The 23,545-nt window shown below is 40.3% G+C and overlaps 1 protein-coding gene across 1 annotated transcript in view; it reads left to right on the top strand.

The window, feature by feature from the left end:
- Positions 1 to 23,545, top strand: part of mpped1 (metallophosphoesterase domain containing 1) — a 98,119-nt gene that overhangs the window by 22,597 nt on the left and 51,977 nt on the right. Inside the window, exon 4 of the mRNA XM_040050629.1 lies at positions 10,699 to 10,924. Coding sequence (XP_039906563.1) covers positions 10,699 to 10,924 — 226 coding nt within the window. The remainder of the gene's footprint in view (positions 1 to 10,698; positions 10,925 to 23,545) is intronic.

The raw sequence follows: 23,545 nt of genomic DNA on the forward strand, positions 1-23,545 counted from the left end.
TCTCCACTTATAATTTATAATAGTGTAGTGTTAAACCATCATTACCAGATGCTTTTAGGTGGTCTCCTCTTGGATCACTAGAGTACTTATAAAAGCTTTAGGTAGGCCAATCTCAGCATTAAAGGTGTGAATGTAGCTACTCTGATGTCACCCATTAGTTATGAATTTTACAACGTTCAAATTTTGGCACCCTAACAGTGTAATTTTGTGATATTTGGGTGGTTGGGACATGGATGAATTTGTCAGCTAAGGCTAGAAAGCTTGGTTAGCTAGCAGTAGACAGCTGTACCACAAAAATATCATATTATAATTCAGCCCAGTAGCTACAGCGTCATGTTGTTTGTACACCTATCAATCAAAGTACCGTATATTTCGTTGTTGCAGTATATGAATGAGTAACCTCGTATTGTGGATGGATTATCTCAGTTGTTCTCCTGACTGAAGTTTGGTCCGTTTACAGCATCCTGCCATGCGATTGCATTTGTCCCTAACCATCGGGAACCCTCACGTTAACCTTTATCGAGTGGAAAAAACAACCCGTTCTCACTCCCAAAGCGTAACATTTTACGCTAGGTGACAAATCGTCACCATATTACGTTTTCGGCTACCCACCACGTTCCTAAATGACGACCTCGGAAAAAGAGGAAACATGAGAACCGTCTGGACTGAACCTACACATGTTCGCTCTTTTTCTTCAAATCGCTTAGAAACACGCTATTTAACATCATTAAAGTCCTGGTTAAGGTCAGGAATAAGGTTATGGTCAGGGCTAGGGATAAGGTTAGGTTTAGGGCTGGAATACAGGGCTGGAACGTCTACTACCGCGGGAGCGTCATTGCACTGGATTCCAGCCATAACCCGCCGCGTACCATAAGAACGCCGAAGGTCTCCTTTCGCGTTCCTCAGGAACGCCGCGGGACGTGACAAAACGTCGACATGTTACGCCTCGGGAGTGAGAACGCTCTGGAAAAAAAGTTAGCGTTCATCCTGCAGCTTCACTGTGTTTATGTTATGCTAACATACAACAATCACGTAGCACATCATTATATACCAGCTAGCCCAACTTCAGTAACCCTACAAACGTCACTGCTGTTTAGTTTTCTGTCTTCATTTATGTTGGAAGTGATAGCAGAGCTGTACGTTTGAATTTTTTCAGAAATCTCTCAGTCAGAACATGTTATATCATGTTTAGGTGGAAGCTAGCGAGCTAACTTCCTGCTAACTTCTAACTCCGTTAAATGTAATAAATTCTGTTTTCATGGATGCCGGAATGTTAAACTTAATTGTTACACCTGGTAAAACAGCAACACTGATCATTTTATTAAAGATGAAAGAATTTAGACAGTTTGTAACTCTCAGTGATGCTGCAGTGTTCGTTTGACTTTGGGACCTGAAACGGACGGAGTTTAGGACCCAGATTACTCCGCGAGGCTCCTGTCTACGGTAGGTAGTGCGGCTTCGTAGCTTACCAAAGTCGTACTAAAACATTTTGGACAGATTTTTGAGCGCCTTGTACCACATAAAATCGGTTCGAGGTCAGTAAGCACAACCAGAATTCCTACATGAGGCGCACCGGATTATAAGGCGCGCTGTTGATTTTTAAGAAAATTAAAGGGTTTTAAGTGCGCCTTATAGTGCGGAAAATACGATAGTCAGACTTGCTCTGGATTCTTTAGTAGTTAATGAACTTAGACGTGTACGAGCTTTGGAAACTGGAGTGGCTGTTTCTTGTTAGCTAACTGTCTTGTGGTTCTGTTACCATGCTTAGTACTTCATTGATGAGCCAAATATTAAAAATACTGACCTGTTTTGGGGCAGATCACGCCATTAGTGTTAACGTTGTGGCAGACAGGCACATTTTTAGCTCCCAGGAAGAAAGAGATGAGGTGAAATATCCTCCCTTAAAGATGCGTGTTTTAAAGCCTATAAATGCAAAAAGAGACAATTAAAAAATATGACACAATAACACAGAAAAAACGTTCTCACTATAGTAACCTCACATCCAATCAATGACATTCAACAAAAAAATATGAGACTTATATAAGGTGTTTTAGCTACACAAGGCTCATGTGCAAAATTAAGAATGACACTATAATAATCTGTTGCTTTTCCTTTAATTTAATTTTAGAAAAAAGTTTTGGTTACTGCTTTTCACACACATGCATTCACTCATACTGACACACACACACACTGGTATTGATTTAATCATTTTGGCTTGGCAGGAAACATTTGGCCTCTATTTTCTGCAGTAGCACACACACAGAATTTCTAGACACACATACTTTGGTATTAAGTTATTTGGCTGAACATTTTGGCTACTATTTTTTTTTTATATCTGGAGTATACACACACAAACACGCACACATACAGAGATAGGATTTAACTTTGTCTTGGCAGGCAGGAAATGTCTCCTTTTTATTTTGTTTGTGCATCCACACAAGCACACATATAAGAGTACACACACACACACACACACACACATACACCAATGCACACACAATGGGCAGTAATCCCCCTGTACATGCAAGAGCTTTGGGCAGAGCAAGGATTTTCCTCTTCAAAGAGCAGACCACCCATTGCAGCATCAGAACAATGGTGGCCGAACTCCGGAAGATTTCATGTGGTGGCAGTTGGAGTTACACACACACACAAACACACACACGCACGCACACACAAACACACACACTAACAATCTATTCACTCACATATCAAGATCCACAGACATTATGCTTATGCACCCAACTCCTGGGATCAAGCACATCTATGCAGGCTGCACATGCAACCTTACATGCATTTACCCTCACACTGACCACCATTTGGAGTTAATGGAAAGATGGAGGTTTTTGTGGTGACACACAGACAGCCAGACATGGAGCAGATCTGGGATGTGCATGACTGGAGGGGCCAGGCACTCAACAAAAGAGTGAAGACAATGAATGAGAGAGGATTGAAAAAGAACCAGAGAGAAATAAAGGGATGAAGGGACGGAGGGGGAGACTGAAGTCCAGCTGTTTCCACTCCTGAAAGCTGCCTTGTGTTGCGCTGTTGCGTTTTCTCTGGTCTTTTTGTCTTTAACGCTACTCGACTGTCCCCTCTGCACCAGGCAAATTAAAAGTATTCGATGTTTAAAAAGAGTCACTTGAATTCAAAGACAAAGATATTGGGGTGACAAAGAACATTCCCCGTGTTGTGGAGGTCTGTTGCCACATATGTTAGATTTCCCCCTCACATTGACTCGCACACTTCCACCCACACCTTTTCCTCTTTTCTTCTCTTTTGTCAGAGAAGTAACAAATTCACTCTCTGTTTCTGAGCAATTTGTTCCTTGTGGACATTCAGGATAATCGACTGTATTGTTGAAAGTCTTTCTTTTTATTATTTTCACACTGAAGGCGGTTGGCTGGGATGGAAAACAGATGCAAACACTGGCTGCAGAATCTACTGTGTAACATTAAGCTATTTGGTATTCACACCTTGTCATTTTGCAGCTTCTTCTGGGGGAAACTTTAAAAAAAATCATCCATGAAATTGAAGTTTAATTCTGGAAAGTAAAAGTGTGTGTGTGCGTGAGTGAGGATGGGGAGGAGGGTATTTGTGTCCAGCTGGTGGAGTTTTATATTTCTGTGCGTGATTTATTCCTCTCAGTTTACAGTTGGCTGTCAAACTTCATGGGTGAAAACTGCTCACATTGCAGAATTTCTGAGGCAACACAGATAATGTTTATTTGTTAGAGAATTTATGAGTGCCCTGTTCCTGTGCTGTTGTTCCATTGTTGTCTTGCCGTCTGTCTTTCTTGGGCTCACATGCATCCACGTGCCACTTTCCTGTATATCTTTTTTTTTTCTGCATTTAGATGCAGTGATTTAGTCTTGATAGGTGGGTACATATCCTCCCTCGACATCACCTTACCCAGCTATTTTATATAATGCTTATTTACAGCAGAAAAAAATGCTGCCTCCACATTAATTCATCAGTAGTAAAAACTGTTACTCAGTAACAGAATACAGCACTCACACTTCTCTCAATAAATACCTTTTTAAGTGCATTTTGCTGACATGTTCACTGTGCAACTTTTAATTGTAATGAAGAATTTCTTGTATGTTGACAGTGGACATATTTCTCTCACCAATTAGCCATCCCCACACCCCTACTCCATATCTGCTGGAGTACTGTTGTTATGTGTTTTTTGTCCTAAAATCCTGAACTATTTATATCATACCACTGGAACTACATCTTTTTTAGTCAGTTGATGTTTGTAATGTTCTCTTGTTGGTTAGCGCTGGCTCTGTCACTTGCTAGCGTGCTAATTTGTCCTGCTTCTCGATGCTTTACCTTACTTTTAGCTTTTAAGCTAAGGCTACTGTATGTAAGCTACAAAACAAAACTTGGCTTGTGTAGATTAGCTAGCCAGACTACTGTCACACCACACATATAAGCATTTCTATTTTAGTTAATAGATTTTGAAAGCAACAATCACAGTAGTAGAAAAATGTTTCTCTAACGCTGCGTCCACAAGCGAGTTGCTTGTTGCACATCACTTTAAATCTGACAGCTTGTCACTTGCTAACATTTCGAGTCTAATACAGTATATTTACTACAAGGTTGGTCAACAATATCCACCTCATGTTTATTCTGCTTGTATTTGCTCGAAGTCGTCAAATTTTCAGTCGCTGCCAGCGTGGACAACTTAGGAAGCTAAAATTAATTTAATTTAATAATATTAAAGCTTAACTAGCAGGCGAGAGAACTATTAAATAAATTTGAAATATTTTACATTGGTGTTATCTTTTTTTAAAATAGGTATATTAAAGTTAGTATAAACTATTTGTCTGAGTAATATGTTGTAATTGTTGTCTCAGGGTTGTCAAATTAGTTTTTACATTTATTTATTTGCATTTTATTTTGAGGTTAGTTTAGAGTTATTTTACAGAGTTGTTTGTTTTACAAAAGGTTTCTGGTATTTAGTATTTAGTAACTAATATTAAGTAACTTTTTTCAATTTCTTTTGTTTTGTTATCATAAGGTTTTGGATAAGGTCAAGTTTAAGAAATTCAAAGCCATAGGTAAGTTCAACTCAGTTTTATTTATATGGCACCAAATCACAACAACAGTCACCTCAAGGCGTTTTATATTGTAAGGTAGACCCTACAATAATGCATACAGAGAAAAACCCAACAATCATATGACCCCCTATGAGCAAGCACTTTGGCAACAGTGGGAAGGAAAAACTCTCTTTTAACAGGAAGAAACCTCTGGCAGAACCAGGCTCAGGGAGGGGCGGGGCCATCTGCTGTGATTGGTTGGGGTGAGAGAAGGAAGACAGGATAAAAGACAGTGGCGTGTCTTCATTTAACTTAGCAAAGAAGTAATTTTAAATTATTAAAATTTGTCACAAAACATCATTTGTTCCCATTTTTTTGGCAATCTAGAAAAATGGCAAAGATTTCACAGCAAAAATAATATTAATTCCAAATACAATGTGAAAGTATACCTGGATGAAAAAATATACAATGGAGCGCTGTTACTCGTGGATTGACCTCCTCAGAGCCTGGACCTCAACATTACTGAAGCTTTGTGGGATCATCTTGACAAAGAATGGAACAAAAGGCAACCAACATCCAGATATCTTTGGAATGTCCTTCAAGAAGCTCTGAGAACTATTCAAAGCACTTCCCTCAACTTCTACAACTGAGTAGAATTACAAACAAAAGAAAGTAAAAGCACCCCTGTGGTGTATGCCTTAAGCATGTGCACCAACAGTAAACAGACAAACGCTCGGTAGATGGGGACTGAGTGACTCGGGCTCCCCCCAGCCATTGCTTATATTGAGAGACAAGCCTCTAGCTCCTTCTCCTATTGTTGTATAATCATTTTATTCTTCATATTTTTATTGTACACGACTTCAAATTTTGCATCAAATTTGTTTCCAAGTCCACCCATCCCTCTACCCCTCCATCCCTCCATCCCTCCATCCCTCCATCCCTCCATCCAAAATATATAAAAATTAATAAATAAAGTTACATATGTAAATGTGCATATACAGCTTTACATGGACAGTTATTGGGGCATATAAAATGGTCATATATCATTAATCAATAACCACTGAGCAAATATGTTTATGTGGCAAACGTGATGCATGCATGCAGAGTTTATGCCAGCTAAATTCATGATATAGATTTCTTTATATTTCTAAATATTTTCCTAGAAAGAAGATGGGGCAAAGCTGTTGCACACCTTTTAAAAAGTTATAAAATGACATTAATATTTTGCCTAAATTATACTGCTCACCTGGGTGATAATTCTTGCAGTCACATCTAATTTATGGTATAACTGGCTGCCTTAAAGGGAGCTCCAGCAACATCATTGGATTTTACTTTGATTTATTCAGCCTAGCACAGATTAGCTGCATAAACATGATGAGGATTTCTGCTGTTTCAGGAGGAATCACTGCCATGACGTCTAAAGTCTGGGACCAAGGGTCTGTGTGCACAGTAAAAAGGTTAATTAAATACTGTACTGTAACTGACTACAGCGTGACTTTGTAAGATTGGCACTGACACATATCAGTGGCGGTTTTAGGTCGCTGTGCAGCAAATCCTGCTCCACAGAGGGAGGGATAGGTTGCATTATCCACATCACTAAACCTTTGTTAGGTGATGGACTCATCAAGGGTGTCTATGCTGCTCGCGTTCTACGTTTGCGTGGTGTTTTGGATGTGAAATAGACAAGTTGTATAAGTCCTACAGTGTTATCCAGTTCAAACAACAAATCATATTTCATCATACTTTTTGCTCTGCTCATCTGGTCAGTTCAGTTTTGTTTTTTTTCTTTATACTGTACTATGAAAATTGTTTGGTCCTCAGCAGGTCTTAAAATTAGGTAAATAAAACCATAAATGATCTACAAAATATGACATACCTGACTGTGTGATTATTTTGTTTAACAAAAAGTTGAAATGCAGAAACAGTGCATGAAAAACTAAGCACACATTACTGCTTCCATAAGTATTAGAATGGAACGTAAAAGCCGAGTACTGCTAATCAAATATTCTGAATTCATCCATCCATCCATTCGCTTCCGCTTATCCTTACTTAATCAATTGATTATCAATATAAAAGCATTAGCTTTGGCAGTCTGTCTGGAGCATTCAAGTGTTTGTTGTAATGCCACAGAGGAAAGTGGGATTACAACCCCTCCCTCCCTCAGTCTGGGAGGGGTTATAAGGCCATTATTAAACAATTTGAAATCATTATCTTACAGCGGGGACCATTATTCACACGTGGAAAAGTCTTCACTGGGAGTGGAAATCCCATCACTGTGCACTGCTCAGAGAAAAAACAAGAGCTCCTGTACAACTGGGGTCTACAGGCCTCACCTAACATGTCAAAGCTCAGGACACAACATTTAAAAAAAGATGGCATGTTTGGAGAAAGTCTCTTCTCAGCAAACAAACATGGCAGCATGGCGCAGGTTTGCAACATTGCATCCAAACAGACCGCATGACCTCTCGAACGATGTCCTTTAGACAGAGTAGACCAAAGTAGTAATGTTTGGCTAAAATGCACCGTACCATGTTTGTTTAAAACCAAATACAGCAGAAATATCAGCAGAAATAACTCTGACTGTCAAACACGGTGATGGAATATTTGGGCTTGTTGCCACAGTACTTGCAGTCAATCAGTTGACTATGAACCCTTCATTAATATACCAACGAATCTAAGTTTGGCATAGTCAAAGTCCAGATCTGAGTGGACCATAAGAGAGCTGTGTATAATCGAGGGCTGACAAATCTCTGGCATGTAATCGATGTGAGAGATTTATAAACAGAAAACTATTACTTTACATTATTGCTGTTAAATGTGGTTCTTCCAGCTTTTCAAACACCACTTCTGCATTTTAGCTCAGTTCTAGCTGAATAAACTATAACAAATTGTGTGTTTATCTGAGCTTACCTGATCTTTAAACATTATAAGGACTAGATCATTTTTATGTTTCCTGATATGTTAAAAACTAAAATTGTTCTAAAACTGAAACATTGTTGCTCGTTTTTTAAATTGATTATATGTAAGAAAGCTGCTGAGCATCCTTCAGTTTTACTTTTGTTTTCTTGGGCCACAGTTTTGTGCTGGTTTTCTGCCTAATTTCCAGTATTAGAAGGAAATAATTTTGTAGCCTTAGAAAGCCACTGTTAGCTAACTGCCCAGCATAGGATGGCAGTCGGACAGTTTATTACAGCCACAGGGCCAAGAGAAAAGAGAATGCTGAGTTCTGTTCCCCAGGTGGACACAAATACAACAGAATAGTTCGGTTTCTCTGTGTCTTCACAAGCATCAAATATTCTTTCATTATGTGTTTATTCTTCTGTATTCTGTCTTTGTTTCTTCTCTCTTACAGCAGTGAACATTAGTATGACCATCAGCTTATCTTCTTGCAGCCGTATTGTAGTTGTTGTTAGATTTATTAAATTCCCAGCCCCCTGGTGTATTTTTTAAAGAGGCTAGCAAAAAAAAAAATCTATGAATGCTCTGCTCTGGTCAGCAGTATCACCAAAGACATCAGCTATGGGCTGTCAACACAGTCTCACAGAAGTCTTTCTATTAACATAACGAAATCCACACATTTGTGTTTCTTGACTCAAGGTGATATGTGTCCTCTTGAAGACTATTCTTGCCGGCAAGAAGATGCACCTTCCATCCAATATTCATTCTGGTTATTGATAAACATGCTCTTGTAGTCCGGGGCTTTCCTTCTAGACCACTCTCCATCAGAGAAGTGCCTTATCACGGGGAGTCTGTGCACGTTAATGGTGTCCACTGAATGGCTGATAACAAACATGAACTGTAACATGAGTGTTACTATGGCCATAATCTGTGTGTAATGAATGAATTCACTATGACTTTTTTTCTTTTACCCCCATTAACTTACTTGAAATTTGTGAGAATAACGTGTGGCATAGAGAGGTAAATGTTAGACTTCAGTAGCCGCGGTGCAGGCTTTGGCATCGCACTTTAGAACACAGGCCAGTTGGCACGCGAAACACATGCCAATTATTGCATCAGTCATGTGCAGGGATTTTATGCATTTTGGAGCACAAATGGAAATTCTGAAAGTAAAGCACAGAATTCCCAGCGGTCCCGAGAGCTTTAATCGGTATATGATTGGTATATGATGATATTTTAGAACGTATTGTTCCTCCAACATTGATTTATTTGGGGATGACTAAGCCTCAGATGCCAAACCCTGAGGAAAAGGAACAAAAAGGAACATCTTTTGATTATCTGTGTCCGTGTGCCTTTGTTGAGGTGCAGCCCCTCATTTATGGGCCTTTTTTGGTGTCTGCTTGACAACTAAACACAAGCCCTTCTGCCAAACAAATTGGAGCTGTGTTAGGGAGAGGGGGCGGCCCAGACCCAAACTGCAGAGATGGGCACTCTTTGACAGCTGCTTTCATCTTGTTATTATTCCTCCTTCACACTCAAGGATTTTTGGGCTTCCTAAAGTATTTCTGTCGCTCTCTCCTTCCTCTTCCACTCGTTTTCTTTTTCTGTCACTGGGCTGTGATTGGCTGTTATGACAGAGCCGTCACTGGGCTGTCAGACTCTTCTAAAGCTCGGTTTAATTACTCCTTTTCACTAACATGACACGTTCATGGACAGATGCGTGCAAACTCGCACACGCATGGGAAAGTCGCTCGCAAGCGCACACATGCTGACACACAAACCGGCGTGCTCAGCTGCGTGCCGCGTCGTCCTGCCAGCAACAAAAAAAGAAAAAAGCTGCGGTGATTGAACCCTCCGTCAGCCGTTTTACCTGACAAAGCAGACCCCCAGATGTTTGTCAGTGTTAGCTCTCTGTTTCCCGAGCCAAGCTTTGAAAACATTGTGTAGAAGTGTGAAGGCCCGGCTACTGCTGGGTTTGATGAGCTAAGATCGATCACGCGTCCTGCTGTGCCAAGCTTTGAATAGCCAATTATGGCTGCTGAAATAGAGCAGAGAATGCACGTTGACTTGAAGGAGGGAGACTTTGATTAGAAGGGGATGATGGAAACGAAGGGGCTAAAGATGCAGCAGTTATTGCCGTAGTATATAAATGTTTAATATTCTGCTTTGTAAAGCCAACAATGATCCTCCTCATCCATCCTTCAGATAAAGATTCCCTGACGGATGCATTCAGCTATGCTTCCATTAACAGAAGACAGCAGTGCACTGGGTTGAGACCTTGACTGATGGAGGGAATCTAAGACAGATGTACAGATTTACTCGAAATATAGAGGAAAACAACTAGAAAGCCTTGTTGCATGTGAATGCCAAGCCATCTGAGCTGGGTTTAAAGTTGTCGCTCTCTTCTCCTTCCCGGGTATCTGCCGTGCTTCCCCTCTTTGTGCTGATATCTTCTTCCCGTTTCTGTTTCCCTTCTCTCTCTTTCCTACTCTCTCATCTTTTTCCTCATGTACACATCTCCTCTCCCTCCGCTCTTGTCATTTCTTTCTCTTTCTTTCTTCACCCTTGAAAATGATCCTCCACCACCCCATCTATTTTTCCTTATGGAATTGGGCCTCCTGATCACACTCCCCATTCATTCTTTTCTCCTTTCTTTCATTTTCCATCCTTCTTACCACTTTTGCATTCAAATTCAATTTCTTTTCTCTTTTTCCCCCTTCCCTGTCCATAACTTTCACTACTCCACTTACCCTCTCAGGTACCCTCCCCTACGACATCAAGATAGTAATTGCTGGAAATCATGAGCTGACCTTTGACCAGGAGTTTATGGCAGACCTCATCAAGCAGGACTTCTACTACTTCCCTTCAGCCTCCAAGCTCAAGCCGGAGAATTACGAGAACGTCCAGTCACTGCTGACCAACTGCATCTACCTGCAGGACTCCGAGGTCACCGTGCGGGGCTTCAGAATCTATGGCTCCCCCTGGTGAGTGACTCTTTCTGCATATTAGAACTAGGGCTGCGCGTACAGTATGTGGAGTATTTTCTTAACAAAGGATTGACTCTTTGGTTGTCTTATAGAAACATATAAATCTGCTGACACGAGTCATGCAGTAGTAACTTTAAACGTAGTCAAATATAACAGATTGTTGAAGATTTACAATGTGATGCAATCTGACATGTGGAGGTTGACTCCATGGTGTAGCGGTTTCCACATGCACATTGCACTGGCTATGCTCAATAACACATCCAATTTTCATCACAGCATCCACTTGAATTTTGAGTCTACTTTCTTCAAGGTAGGAAAGTTCTTAATATCCCTTTTCATTCTCTACTAGCATATTCTTCTAGCAAGTGGAGAGTCAAAAAACCCAGTCAGTACTGGAAATATCCTTTAATTTACTGTGAATAAAAAATGAATCCCATGTATATTGTAAGGGTCTCACTGGGTCAACACTCAGTCTTGAGTTTGGCTGTTCCTACTTTTCTTCACGAATAATCTTGGTGCAAACCTCAGGCCAGGTAGCATTCAAATAAACAAATGCACTGTACATGTTACACAATGAATGAGAGAAATGGGACTGTTAGTGGTTCAGCAGTTCCTTTCTTGCCCTTTGTCCTGAAGCAAATGCATCTGTCCATGAGTTGGGCTCAAACCTGAAACGGAATTTTGTTTTTATTTTCCTTGAAAAAAATCACAAAAACACATAATTCTGGGTAGCTTTCTGATAAAGCTTTAAAGAGTGTTTTTGCACCAGTTGGATTGCTGAGGCGACATATTACGCAAGAAAGTTTATATCTTCATTCTTTTAATTGCTTAACCAATTCACTGTTGCAGAGGGCAGAGCTTATCCCAGCTGCCATCACTAGCACAGAGACAACCAATTTAGAATCACTAAGAAGCCTAGCATGTGTGTTTTAGACTGTGTGGCAGGACCCAGAGCAACCCATGCAGGCCAAATGAGAAACCATCGCTAACACCGCTACCCACTGCACCCCTGTGCTGACGAGCATCATAACAAGTTTAAATTCCTCTGTTGCAAACAAGCTCAGCAATTCATTGTCAGTCACTCGTCTTGTTTTGATCCATTGTCAGGGCTGATGGGCATTTACATGGCTAATATTTTACCAGTCTGTACAGCGAGTATTTTGACATGGTGATCAACAATGTTTGTCCTTTTTCGACCTATGCTAAAGTATGAGCTAATCTCCCCCCCCAAACATTTAAAAGAGAGTTTTATGAACTGCAGTTCTCGTCCTCCAGTGTGATTCTTTACAAGATTTTATACTTATGAAGAAGAAAGTTCCTGTGGTCTGAGGGGACCTTTGGAATCAGTAAAATTGATCAGTTATCTGCTTCTTTATTTATCTTTTGCTGGATTTGCTTTCAGTTTTCCAGGATGTGAGCACATGCATGTGTGTGTGTAAGTGGTTTGATGATGGGCTGACATACTTGATGATGATGATGATGATCAGGTGTTTTACTGACAGGTTCCCAGGGACACTGTTTTAGTGTGTGTGTGTGTGTGTGTGTGCTGGGTAATTGGTTTGCTGTGATAGCAGGTTCCCCTGACTTTATTGCTCGGGCCACTGCAGAGAGCTGCCTGAGGTGAGCAGAGATAGATGGAAAAGTCAAGAAAGAAAAAGGCAATAGGGAACGGAGAAGTGAAAGAGCCTACGGAGGGCAGGAATCTGGGGGGAGATGTGGACAGAAACGGCGGGTCAAAGGAAGAGCGGTGTGCAGATTTAGGAAGAGATTTATTCGGATTCATCAGCTGGCCCTCGCTGGTTTAATGGCCACATGATGTGATGAGTGTCTGTGCGAATGTGTGAATGTCTGGTCATGGGTTTATGCACCCTCATGTCCTCTCGCTTGTCTTGGACTACATACTTGTGTGTGTGTGTGTGTGTGTGTGTGTGTGTGTGTGTGTGTGTGTGTGTGTGTGTGTGTGTGTGTGTGTGTGTGTGTGTGTGTGTGTGTGTGTAAGCCTCAGGGTGTGTTCCTGCAGCACAGAGGGGCTCCAGCTGGAGGCTCTGCATGTTCTCCCCTTCTTCTGTTCACCACCTTCCTTCTTAATGTCTACCCTGATTACCTTTGAGCATCCTTTCATTATTCTTTCTCTTTAATCCTCCGCTCTTGTTTTTTCTGTTTAACACCAATTCTCTCTTCCCTCTTCTCCTCCCTTTCTTCACCTTTGTCTTCTGCACGCCTGTTTCCACCCTTGCCTCTTGATTTGGGAAAATTAAAGAACCACTCGTCCTTGTATTTCTTTCTCACCTTTCTAATCTCTCAATCTCCTCTTTGAAAGGAATTCGTAGATGTGGCTCTTGGCACTTTTGAATGCTGCGGCACATTATTCCACTGCTCCTCACATTTTGTCCAGATACAGTGGCAGTAACTACTTTGTATAAAGAGCTGATTATGTTTTCTCAAACAGGATTCTTAGTTGATTGCAATATGCATTCTTAAACTGTAAAGTTTTCTAAAACACCAGCGTAACCTACTCAACTTAAAAAAATCATTATTGTTAACTTTTTAGGATTTTACAGTGTAGCAGGATGGTGCTATCACTATGACCTGTGTTACCATAGTGACCACCACCTCACACCCTCCACCACAAGCACTGACTTTACTACCTCCAAACTAAATGTACATGGAGCTCACAAAAGGACAGGCTCACACAGAGAACAGAAACAAGTCAAAATTTCACTAACAAGCTTCACATATTAGTTATAAAATGTCCAGTGATGGTGTGGTCAGACCTGTCACTTCAAAGCAACAAGCTTCTGGGTTCCTATGTCCGACCCGGCCTGGGCTTTTTCTGTGGGGCGTGTTCTCCCCGTGCCTGACAAGTTTGCTCTGGGTACTCCCAGAGACTTCCTCCCAGAGACTTCCTCCCAGAGACTAAAGACAAACTTCTAAGGAATTGGCTGTAGATGTGTTAGCCATGTGATGGACTGGTGACCTGCCCAGGGTATACCTTGCCTCTTGCCTTGTGTCAGTTGGAAAAGGCTCCAGATAGTGGTGGAGAGCTCTTTCAGTCCAAAATGTTTTTAGCCTGGTTGAGATCAAGTGAATCTGATGGCCATGACTTTTGTTTCATTTGATTTTGATTTGATGTTCAGTGAGCCTTCATACTTTATGGATTGCAGAATTATGATCCTAGACGAGACCTCTGCCATTAGGAAACAAATCATTTATCATACGACACCTTAGAACAGCTTTATATTCATTTGCAGTAACGCTCTTCTTTAAGCGAAACCATGCTAGTGTAACTTGTTTTGTTTTTTTTATTTGTTTTTATTTTAATGTAATTCAATTTTAATTGGGACCGTCTTTATCTCAGACCAAAAAGAGAAGAGGGGAAAATGAAAGAGCAGAAACAGTGACTCTGTTCTCTGTTCTTTCCTTCATCATTTCCTGAGCAGTGACTGGCTTGACTTCTTCATTTCTTTCTGTCACCTATAACGTTCGTTATGCCTCCCATTTTCATCACTTGGTGTGTCTTCTTCCTCCTCCATTCCTCCATCCATCTGGCTTCACGGGCCGTTAACTCCTTCCTTCCTGCGGTCCCTCACTCCTACTTCATCCTCTCCTACTAAGAGGTATTGTGAAGCTGTGTGCTTCCTAGCAGGCCCCTACGGCCCCTCGCACACTCTGTCGTATACACAAACAGATGCACATGCAACCTTTTATTATCCCAGCTGATATTAAATCCTTCTTACTTCCAAAAGCTTCTTAATTTATCTCTTCATGTATTGAAAAATCAGACAGATGCAGGGGCATTGCTCCGTTTCCCCACTTCTGATGCTAATGTGACTTTACAAGCCATTTGTCACAAACATATTGCAGAAAGATGCTCTGTCTGAGAGCTGATGGGACAGAGCAGGAGTACTCATGTGCATGTCTCAGTCTTAGAGTAGAATGTTGAATATTATGGTGGAAGAACTGAACCGCCTCTGTCCCCTTTTTCACAGGCTGACAAGCACCAAAACAAGTTTTAATAAAAAAAAAGTGAATAAAGATCGATCTACAGTATCTACGTTTGTGTGCATGAAGGGTATGGCTGCTGTCAGAGTAAGTGTGACTCGCTGATGTTAGTGGGAGTTGATTTTCTGCGTCTCTTCCTCATCACCTCTCCATGAAAAGCCACTCAGCCTGATTTCGTCCTCACAGATTTCCTGTGCCAATCTTAATGTGAAGTAACTCTCTGCTCTGAGTCTCTTTACCTGTTTCACATTCTGAGGGGTTAATATGAGCCCTGGTGCAGGCACCAGCTGTTCATAGCACCACTACAATACTAAAGGATTATATTGTACACGATGCAGCCTAATCACACATTAATATTATTTCTTATGAAAAGATGAATAGTGGGAAAGTTTGGGTGATGAGGTACAGAGATTGTGGTCAGCAAAAGATATGCAGTGGCTTTGTACCCAGAGCTGGATGTAAACAACATGTAGTTACATTATTAAAATTAGGAATATTATGTGCAGGACATAGCAGTGCTGTGGCATACGGAGCCTATGGAATGACAATGAAAACTGTAGCAGTCAGAATAACTCAGCAACACAAAGCGGATGCCCACCCAGTGTAGGCACAGGAAACACTTTGAGGATGACTTTGCTAAATGTCAGAACAAAGTTGTTGTTCAGTGCTCTCAGGTCTCTCAGACATCTCTTCCACCTCAACACCTCTGCAAACTGGAAATGGCTAAAGGATTAAACCTTGGAACTTCTCGTGAAGCAACACTGATTACTGCTTCACCACAAAGATGCATTTTCATTTTCATAGGGGACATACCAAAAACAAAAGAAAAAAACTGATAGGCCTCCGCTTTTTTCTAATCTGTTTTTAGCTCATACTAAATGGGCCGGGCATAGTTCAATTCAATTCAGTTCAGTTCAATTTATTTATATGGCACCAAATCACAACAACAGTCACCTCAAGGTGTTTTATATTGTAAGGTAGATCCTACAATAATGCATACTGAGAAAAACCCAACAATCATATGACCCCCTGTGAGCAAGCACTTTGGCGACAGTGGGAAGGAAAAACTCCCTTTTAACAGGAAGAAACCTCCGGCAGAACCAGGCTCAGGGAGGGGCGGGGCCATCTGCTGTGATTGGTTGGGGTGAGAGAAGGAAGACAGGATAAAGACATGCTGTGGAAGAGAGACAGAGGTTAATATATCCATTTGCATAGCCACATACATGACCTAATTATGAGTTCAAACCTTAGTCTGAACTCTGTGTCTTTACTACTTTACTGCTACGTGCTTATAAATTCATGTCTGAAAGCATTTTTTATTAAACCCAGTCTGCTGTCACCGGCTAGGTTTTCTGTCACCTTTAAACAGAGCTGAGGTCAGATACTTCAGTATTACCCTGTTAGACCACTTGGAGAACAATAGGCTGAAATATTATTATTATTTTTGGTATTGTAATATCAAGCTGATTATCCCAACTTTGACTCTTACCGGCTTTAAGTATGCATGTGGCTCATATCAGCCTAACTTTTGAGTGTACTGTTCATGAACACGCGGTGGATTTAAAAATTGCTCACGGCTATTCAGAAAAGAAAAAAAAGTAACACATGTTTAAAAATCAAGTATTGATTTATTTGTTGTGACTGTTTTGGTTTCCTGTATATATAGATTGTTTATTCACTGCATTCATTTATTTTCTATGTATTAGATAATAAGTAGGAAATAAATGTGTATAGATTTGTCTAAGTCCAATTATGGTAACAATTGCTCAAATGCAGACAGAACCAGGTCATAATTCATGCTAAGCTATAATTATAAGTGGGCTCATACTAATGTTAAAAGCTGTAATTTTCTCTACCTCATAAGTATATTATTATTTAAGCAGGAAACCCATTACTCTACTGCCAGAGTGGCTAATTGGGACTTTCAAAGGTATTCGTAGTTAGCCCCTTAATTGTTGAGAAACTTCAATCAGATTCGGCCATCATTAGTCAATCTGATCAATGAGCTAGTTTAGCTTGTGGATAGCAATAGATTTATACAGTCCTCCAAAAAACCAAATACACACTTGCTGCTTCTACAGGAATGAAAAGCGTTCTGAGGGTTAGTATCAGACAGATGCTGCTAATCATGCGCTTCCAAAGAGGAAGGAAAGGCACAGATTCCCAAAGTGTTTCCACTGGAAAGATGGTTAGGAAATCATGGGATAGTGCCAGAAAATGAACAATTGCAAAAGTGTTCTACTTTAAATTGTCATTATTATTATTATTATTATGGTAATAATCATCATCATCTGGACCATGATGATACTCATTGGTTTTTGTAGTATAGTACCGAGGTGTGAATTAGGTTGTTATCTCAGGTGGATAAAAAGCGAGAACAAAACAAATCCTTTGTAATTAATTTGCTAATCAGTCGTCATTTAAACGTGGGAGGCCATGCCCGAGTAAAAACCCGTCATCGTTAAGGAAATTCTATTTCACAGCTTGTACGTGCTTGGACCCCAATCAGGACCTTTCACCCTGTTTGCCCTTTAAGCCACACAGACACATATTTGGTTAAGTGTCAGGTGTTCATTTTCACATCCATGTTGTGTTGATACAAATGATGTTGTCATGTGTGTTATACTTCTATTGTCATCATAATCCTCGACGTTTTCCTTTTACTCGCGATGTTTGTTGAAGAAATGCTACTTTATTGAAACAGGATTGTGTTTTTGCAACATTTGTGTTACTGTGAGTAAATGGAAGATGCTGCCCTTTTAGCTACACTGTATATAATTAATTGAATACTAAAATTACATTATTTCATACTTGCGATGGTGCGCAGCTGTGATTTATTGGCTAAAATGTTAGATTCTAGCTTTTCTAAAAAATGGGAAAGAAGACATAACGATGCTGCGGTGAGACTTCTTTAGTTGTTCCAGTATGTTATTGTTTCAGTAGTTTTTCTTCTGTTGCCAAATTGTGTTTCATCAGTATGAGCTTCCCTTAGAGATAATCGTAAAAGCCAGTATTTGAGATAAAGGTGTTCTTTCATATACAAAATCCTAGATGAGTGCATTTTGTATTTAGGAATAATTTTCCGAGCAAAGAATTCTGAGGACTTTTTGTCCGTTTATTAATTGAACTGAATCCTGCTTTTAAAAACACCAAAAATCCGATATTCACACGAAAAGTACATAATAGTTTCACCAGCTGGTATCACAGATCTTGGATGCTTGGTATCTCAGAACTACTCTCTACTCATAATTTAGCAACTAAGATTCTAGGCAGCAGAAACCAATCTGGCAACCTCGGCAGATGACATCTGAGTCATTATTAATAATGAGCTGCATGGCCGGGACACGCAGCTTTGCACATTTATGGAGCCGCTCCCCCACCAGCACAAATGCAGCCACGAGTATGCGCTTCTCGCTCTGCACAACTTTTTTATATCGGTAGCCAATAGAGTAGAAAGTCACGTCTGATAGAAGCAGGAATGAAAACATCTCCAACAAAAGCATCTATCACAATAATTCACTCCTTTCTCTGTGTTACATTTTCCTAAACAGTGGCCAATCATGTGTGTAATGTTTTTCCAGCTGAAGTAATCTGCACACGTGACACATTTGTTCAGTGTAAGTTTGTCACAGGTTATGTTTTATTCAGATTGATCTGCTCGTGACTGCAGCTTTACTCATGACACCAGGAAGTATCAACAGTTGATACAGCTGGATGTACTTATATCAGTGCTTAAAGAAATCAGTGATTAATCTGCCTATGTAAGAGTTTAAGATTAACTGTGGAAGTAATTATAAACAATAATGTTTGTTTTTATTCATTTGTTTGTTTTTTTAAATGAACTCAAAGAAAAACAAAGTTAGTGTGTTTCCAGCTGCTGTTCAGGATGAACAACATTTGGATGAAACCATGTCAGTGTGGGATTTGCTGTTTATGATGGAGATTTCACTGTTTCCTGACTTTTCTAAAGTTAAATTCAGTCAGTTTATAATCATAAAATAAGTCACGTTTAAATAACAATAATCCTAGTCCTGCATAATTTATTTAAAAAATCATGCTTCTCTGTGTGCTGCTTACCTTTGACAAAACAGAAAAACCTTTCAACAAGAGATAATAAAAGCAGCAAAATTTGAATTTGAAACAAATTCCATCAACCACCAACCCCCTGAAGATTGGCTGTTCAGATGGATGCACACACGCACACACACAGACACACACGTGTGTTTAGCCAGGTGCGACATGAAGTAGGTACAAGCCAAAGTGTCCTGAGTTTTGAGGTTTGTCATTAACGTGTAGAAGTACAGGCTCCCACCAGGGTTAGGGTCAAGATTATCTCCTGATGTCATCTTTTCAGGCAACCCCTTGTATACATAACATGTATTTGTCCTCTTGTGGTCAAACAAATGAAGGCAAATTTGAAATTCTGCATTTTACCTCAAACCACATTTTCCCTAACCTACCACAGTGGTTCACTGCCTAAACGTAATAAAACAAACACAGATACGTGTAAAACCAAAGTCTCAATATAACATTGCCAGACTGTCTCCTCTCCTGAGCATTTGAGTGATTTCAGTCTGATAAATAAAGGCTGTGATTTTTTATTACACGAGACTCAGAAGAAACACTTCTAACTGCTAAAAAGCACCGTTTCCTTTTACCTGAGCATGGCTCTCGAGACTTATGTGTTCCTACTAAAGTCCCTCCTATTTCAACATGCTCATCATTATAAATGCGTGAATGCAACACTGTAGTTCAGTGACGTGCTTTTTATTGGTTTTGGACAACAATGCAGTAGAAAAGAATATACTGTGAGGCTGTGATACATAATCCCTGTTAGCTGGATACAGTCATTGTTGGGTTGAGTCTTTTCATGAGAACCAAAATCTAATATCCTATTTTCCAATTTTCTATGCGAGAGAAGAACGTAAAACCTTGACGGGTGTCTGTTTAGCTTCAGGCTGTTTGACAGATGCTTAGAATAATTGAATTTTAGAGGGCAGCAATTATAACTTGGGAGCTAATGGGGTTAGAGACTTGATTTCAGATTCTAAGGAACGTTTTATAGAGTTAAGATATACAGTAGCCTACCTTAAATGTCTTTGTCCGTCTGTCCTTACGTCTTTGAGTTTTTTCTAAGATATTGGGGCAATGAAAGCAGCACGTGAGCAGGAGGCCGGGGAGGTTCCTATAGTGTTGATCCAAAAAAGTTCAATTTCTTTAAACGTATATAATGACGGTCTCTGAGGAGCGGATAACAGGAGACGGCTCATTCACAGACACACAGAAATCACAAAGGCATGAGAGGGACAAAGTAGTGTGTTTGTTGATGGGGGATTTGCATGGAGTGACAGGGGAGAGAAAGCGAGAGACCCTGTTTTCTTCTTTAAATGAAAACGGCAGAAATTTATCGCTCCCCACTGCTCCATGTGGAATAATTAAGGACGGAGATGCAAAAGACTCCTTAATTAGATTTTTTAATTATTGAGGATTCACTTCTCCTTCTATAGTGGCCCAATTAAGAAAGCTCATCAAAAACTAAAGAGATGAAGAGAGGCCGTTTTCCTCTTTCTTCATCTCCTCCTCCTCCCTGTCCCCCTCCATCTCATCTTCCTCCTCCCTCTCCTCCTCCATCTTCCCTTTCTAAGCTCCCTCATTTGACAGAAATGGACTACCTGCGTTGTGTTTGATGGCTTGTCCTCACTGATGAGCGGCAAACGGAAGGGACTCTCGCTGACTTTAATTAACTTGCTTGTTTTCACGGCCCTGGTGAAAGTAAGAGAGAAGGGGGGAGGGGTGGAAAACGAAGAGGTAAAATACAGTAATAGTGTGCAGAGATTCTCCTTTAGTGATAATGAGTCTAATGATGGTGGAGATGGCATCAAGGTACCGTGACCTTGTTTCTCTTCTTTAAGCTTTTAGAGTTTGCTTTGTTCTTGTTCTGATGAGGAGAGACTTCAGAGAAAGTTTTGACAGATGGAGGGAAACGGGAAATAACAGACAACTTTTGAAAACACACCATCAGTGGAGATGTGAGTTTTAGCCCATTGAATACAAATTGTGTTTAGTGTAGATGACCATTTTGCAGATCAGTCAGTTTTAAACTGATTCCCTGCCTCCCGGCCAGCCATTGGTTTCACTTCATTTCAGGATGCTTTGAAAACAACGTGCAGGCCCTGATTACAGGTCGGCAGCTAATCCATAACTAAATCCGTTTTACAGTGTTGTGTTGTAGCATGGCTCCACTTAGTGAGCACTTCACACATGTTTATGTGCACTCTGGCTTCAGAGGCGTAAACACCGCTGCTGAATTCAGAGAGTACGTACTGACACGAAGGCGCTGAGGTTTAGAGCTCACTCTCAGTTCTGGAGTGTTGGAGATATTTTCACCTCTGAAACACACAAGCCCCTTTCAGACATGCGAGCCTACCTGTTAATCTGGCACTATTTCAGTGTGTCAGCTTCCTGTGTGAACCGTCACCGTCAGGTTTCCATAAAAAGGTCCTGACCTGACCAGATCAGACTTTGTACGATTTACACACTTTTTTCTGCTTCCAGCAGTGATCATTAGTATAACCTGAATACAGTCTGGGTTTGACAACAAACTAACAACAGGAGCTGTTGTTAGTTTGTTGCTTACAGCCATCAGTACGAGACTTTCTTTGAGTTTACTGAGGTTACCGATTTTACCCCTCACCGTTCCACCAGGATCCATCCATGAGCATTTCCAAAGAAAGAGAGTTGCAAAGAGAAAGGTTTAAATACATCTAATCCTTTATTCCAGACATTGATCAATCGAGTCCTCAGTTTATTCTAACAGCAAATGACACTGTGCACTTTACTTCCAAAAGATGGGCCATTACACAGCCGCAGGGAATAAAGTGTTCAAGCTCAAAGCTACAACTATTTGAGCTTCTAGGGCAGCAGAGTGGTTAGCACCATCACCGCATGGTAAGAAGGGTGTAGGTTTGATCCTTTCTGTGTTGAATGTTCTCCCTGTTTCTGTTTTTCTCCAGTCAGTTATTTTTGGTTATACATGTGAATATGAGCATCAGTGGTTGAGTGGCTGTGTTAGTCCTGTGACAGACTGGCAACCTGTCCCGGGTGGAGCCTTCTTATTTTCCTGCGACAGCTGGGATAGGTCCCAGCAATCCTGGATTACATACAGAAAGTGGAAGAAGATGGATGGGTTTGGGATTCCAGACAAGTTATCTGATTAGTATCAGAATATAGAATATATTTATGACATTTAACGGAGTTAGAAGTTAGCATGAAGTTAGCTCGCTAGCTTCTATCTAAATACAATATAGCATGTCCTGACTGCGGGGTTTTGGAAACAAATTCAAACGTACAGCTCTGCTATCACTTCCAACATAAATGAAGACAGAAAACTAAACAGCAGTGACGTTTGTAGGGTTACTGAAGTTGGGCTAGCTGGTATATAATGATGTGCTACGTGACCGCTAGCGACACAGCTATGTTAGCATAATATAAACAAGCTAACTTTTTTCCACTCGATAAAAGTTAACGTGAGTGTTCTCGGTGGTCAGGAACAAATGTAATCGCATGGCAGGATGCTGTAAAAGGACCAAACTTCAGCCAGGAGAACAACTGAGATAATCCATCCACAATACGAGGTTAGTCATTCATATACTGCTGCATGGGCTGGGCTGTAGCTACATCCTAAGGTTTTAAAAACTGAGCTTAAATAAATGATTAGCGGTAATAAAAGCCGAGGGAGGTCAACAGTGATCACTGACTGTTTTAGGAGCTTTTTGAGATTAAATAGAAGAAAATACAAAACATTAAACATGTTAACAACACAAAAGCCATATTAAACGCAGACTACTTTAGGCCCGGAAGTAGGATTCGTCACGTCATCACTTAACGACCGGATAGAACAAAACATATTTGCTTTCTTAGCAAGTGACCTCTTGTGATTTGCTTCAGTAATGACACCCACTTCAGTAAAGCTGACCTACCGGCTACGTTTTAGTTAAAAAAGGGGAAATCTAACTCAAGGTTCTCAGCTTGGGATTCTGCAAAAAGCGAAAAGCAGATCTTCTCTGGAAAATTAAGAATGAATGAAGCCTCGAAATTTAATATGAATACAGGCTTTATTCCAAAATGTGTTGTTTTCGTTGGTTTCAGGGTTTTTTTCTTAAATGTCAACTCATGTGTAAATGTCTACACATCTGGATAGCGCTTGATTGGCTGAAGGCTTTCAGCAGGTAACAACTGGTTACTGGTTCAATCCTGTGTGAATCTTAATTCCCTCTTTCACTGAGCAAACCAGGACACCAGTAGCTTTGTGTGTTTGTGTGCAGTTTTTGCTAAAACTTTACTTGCTTTGCTAAAAATTTACCCTTCATTCTAATTTGTGTTGTACAGTTATTTCATTTTTAACCTTAATTTATATTTTATTCCTTCCTAGTTAAATTTACCCTTTTTAATTTTTCATATTTATTTCCTATCTTATTCATAGCCTTTTCCTTTTTTGTTTTCTTTAGGTCACGAGCAGTTGTCCAAGCATTTCACTACATATCGTACTGTGTATGACTGTGTACGTGACAAATAAAATTTGAATTTGAATTTGAATTTGAAAAAAGGTTGAAGAAG

This window comes from Simochromis diagramma, unplaced genomic scaffold (assembly GCF_900408965.1).
Source record: "Simochromis diagramma unplaced genomic scaffold, fSimDia1.1 OVJJ01000131.1, whole genome shotgun sequence".
Classification (NCBI taxonomy): Eukaryota; Metazoa; Chordata; class Actinopteri; order Cichliformes; family Cichlidae; genus Simochromis; species Simochromis diagramma.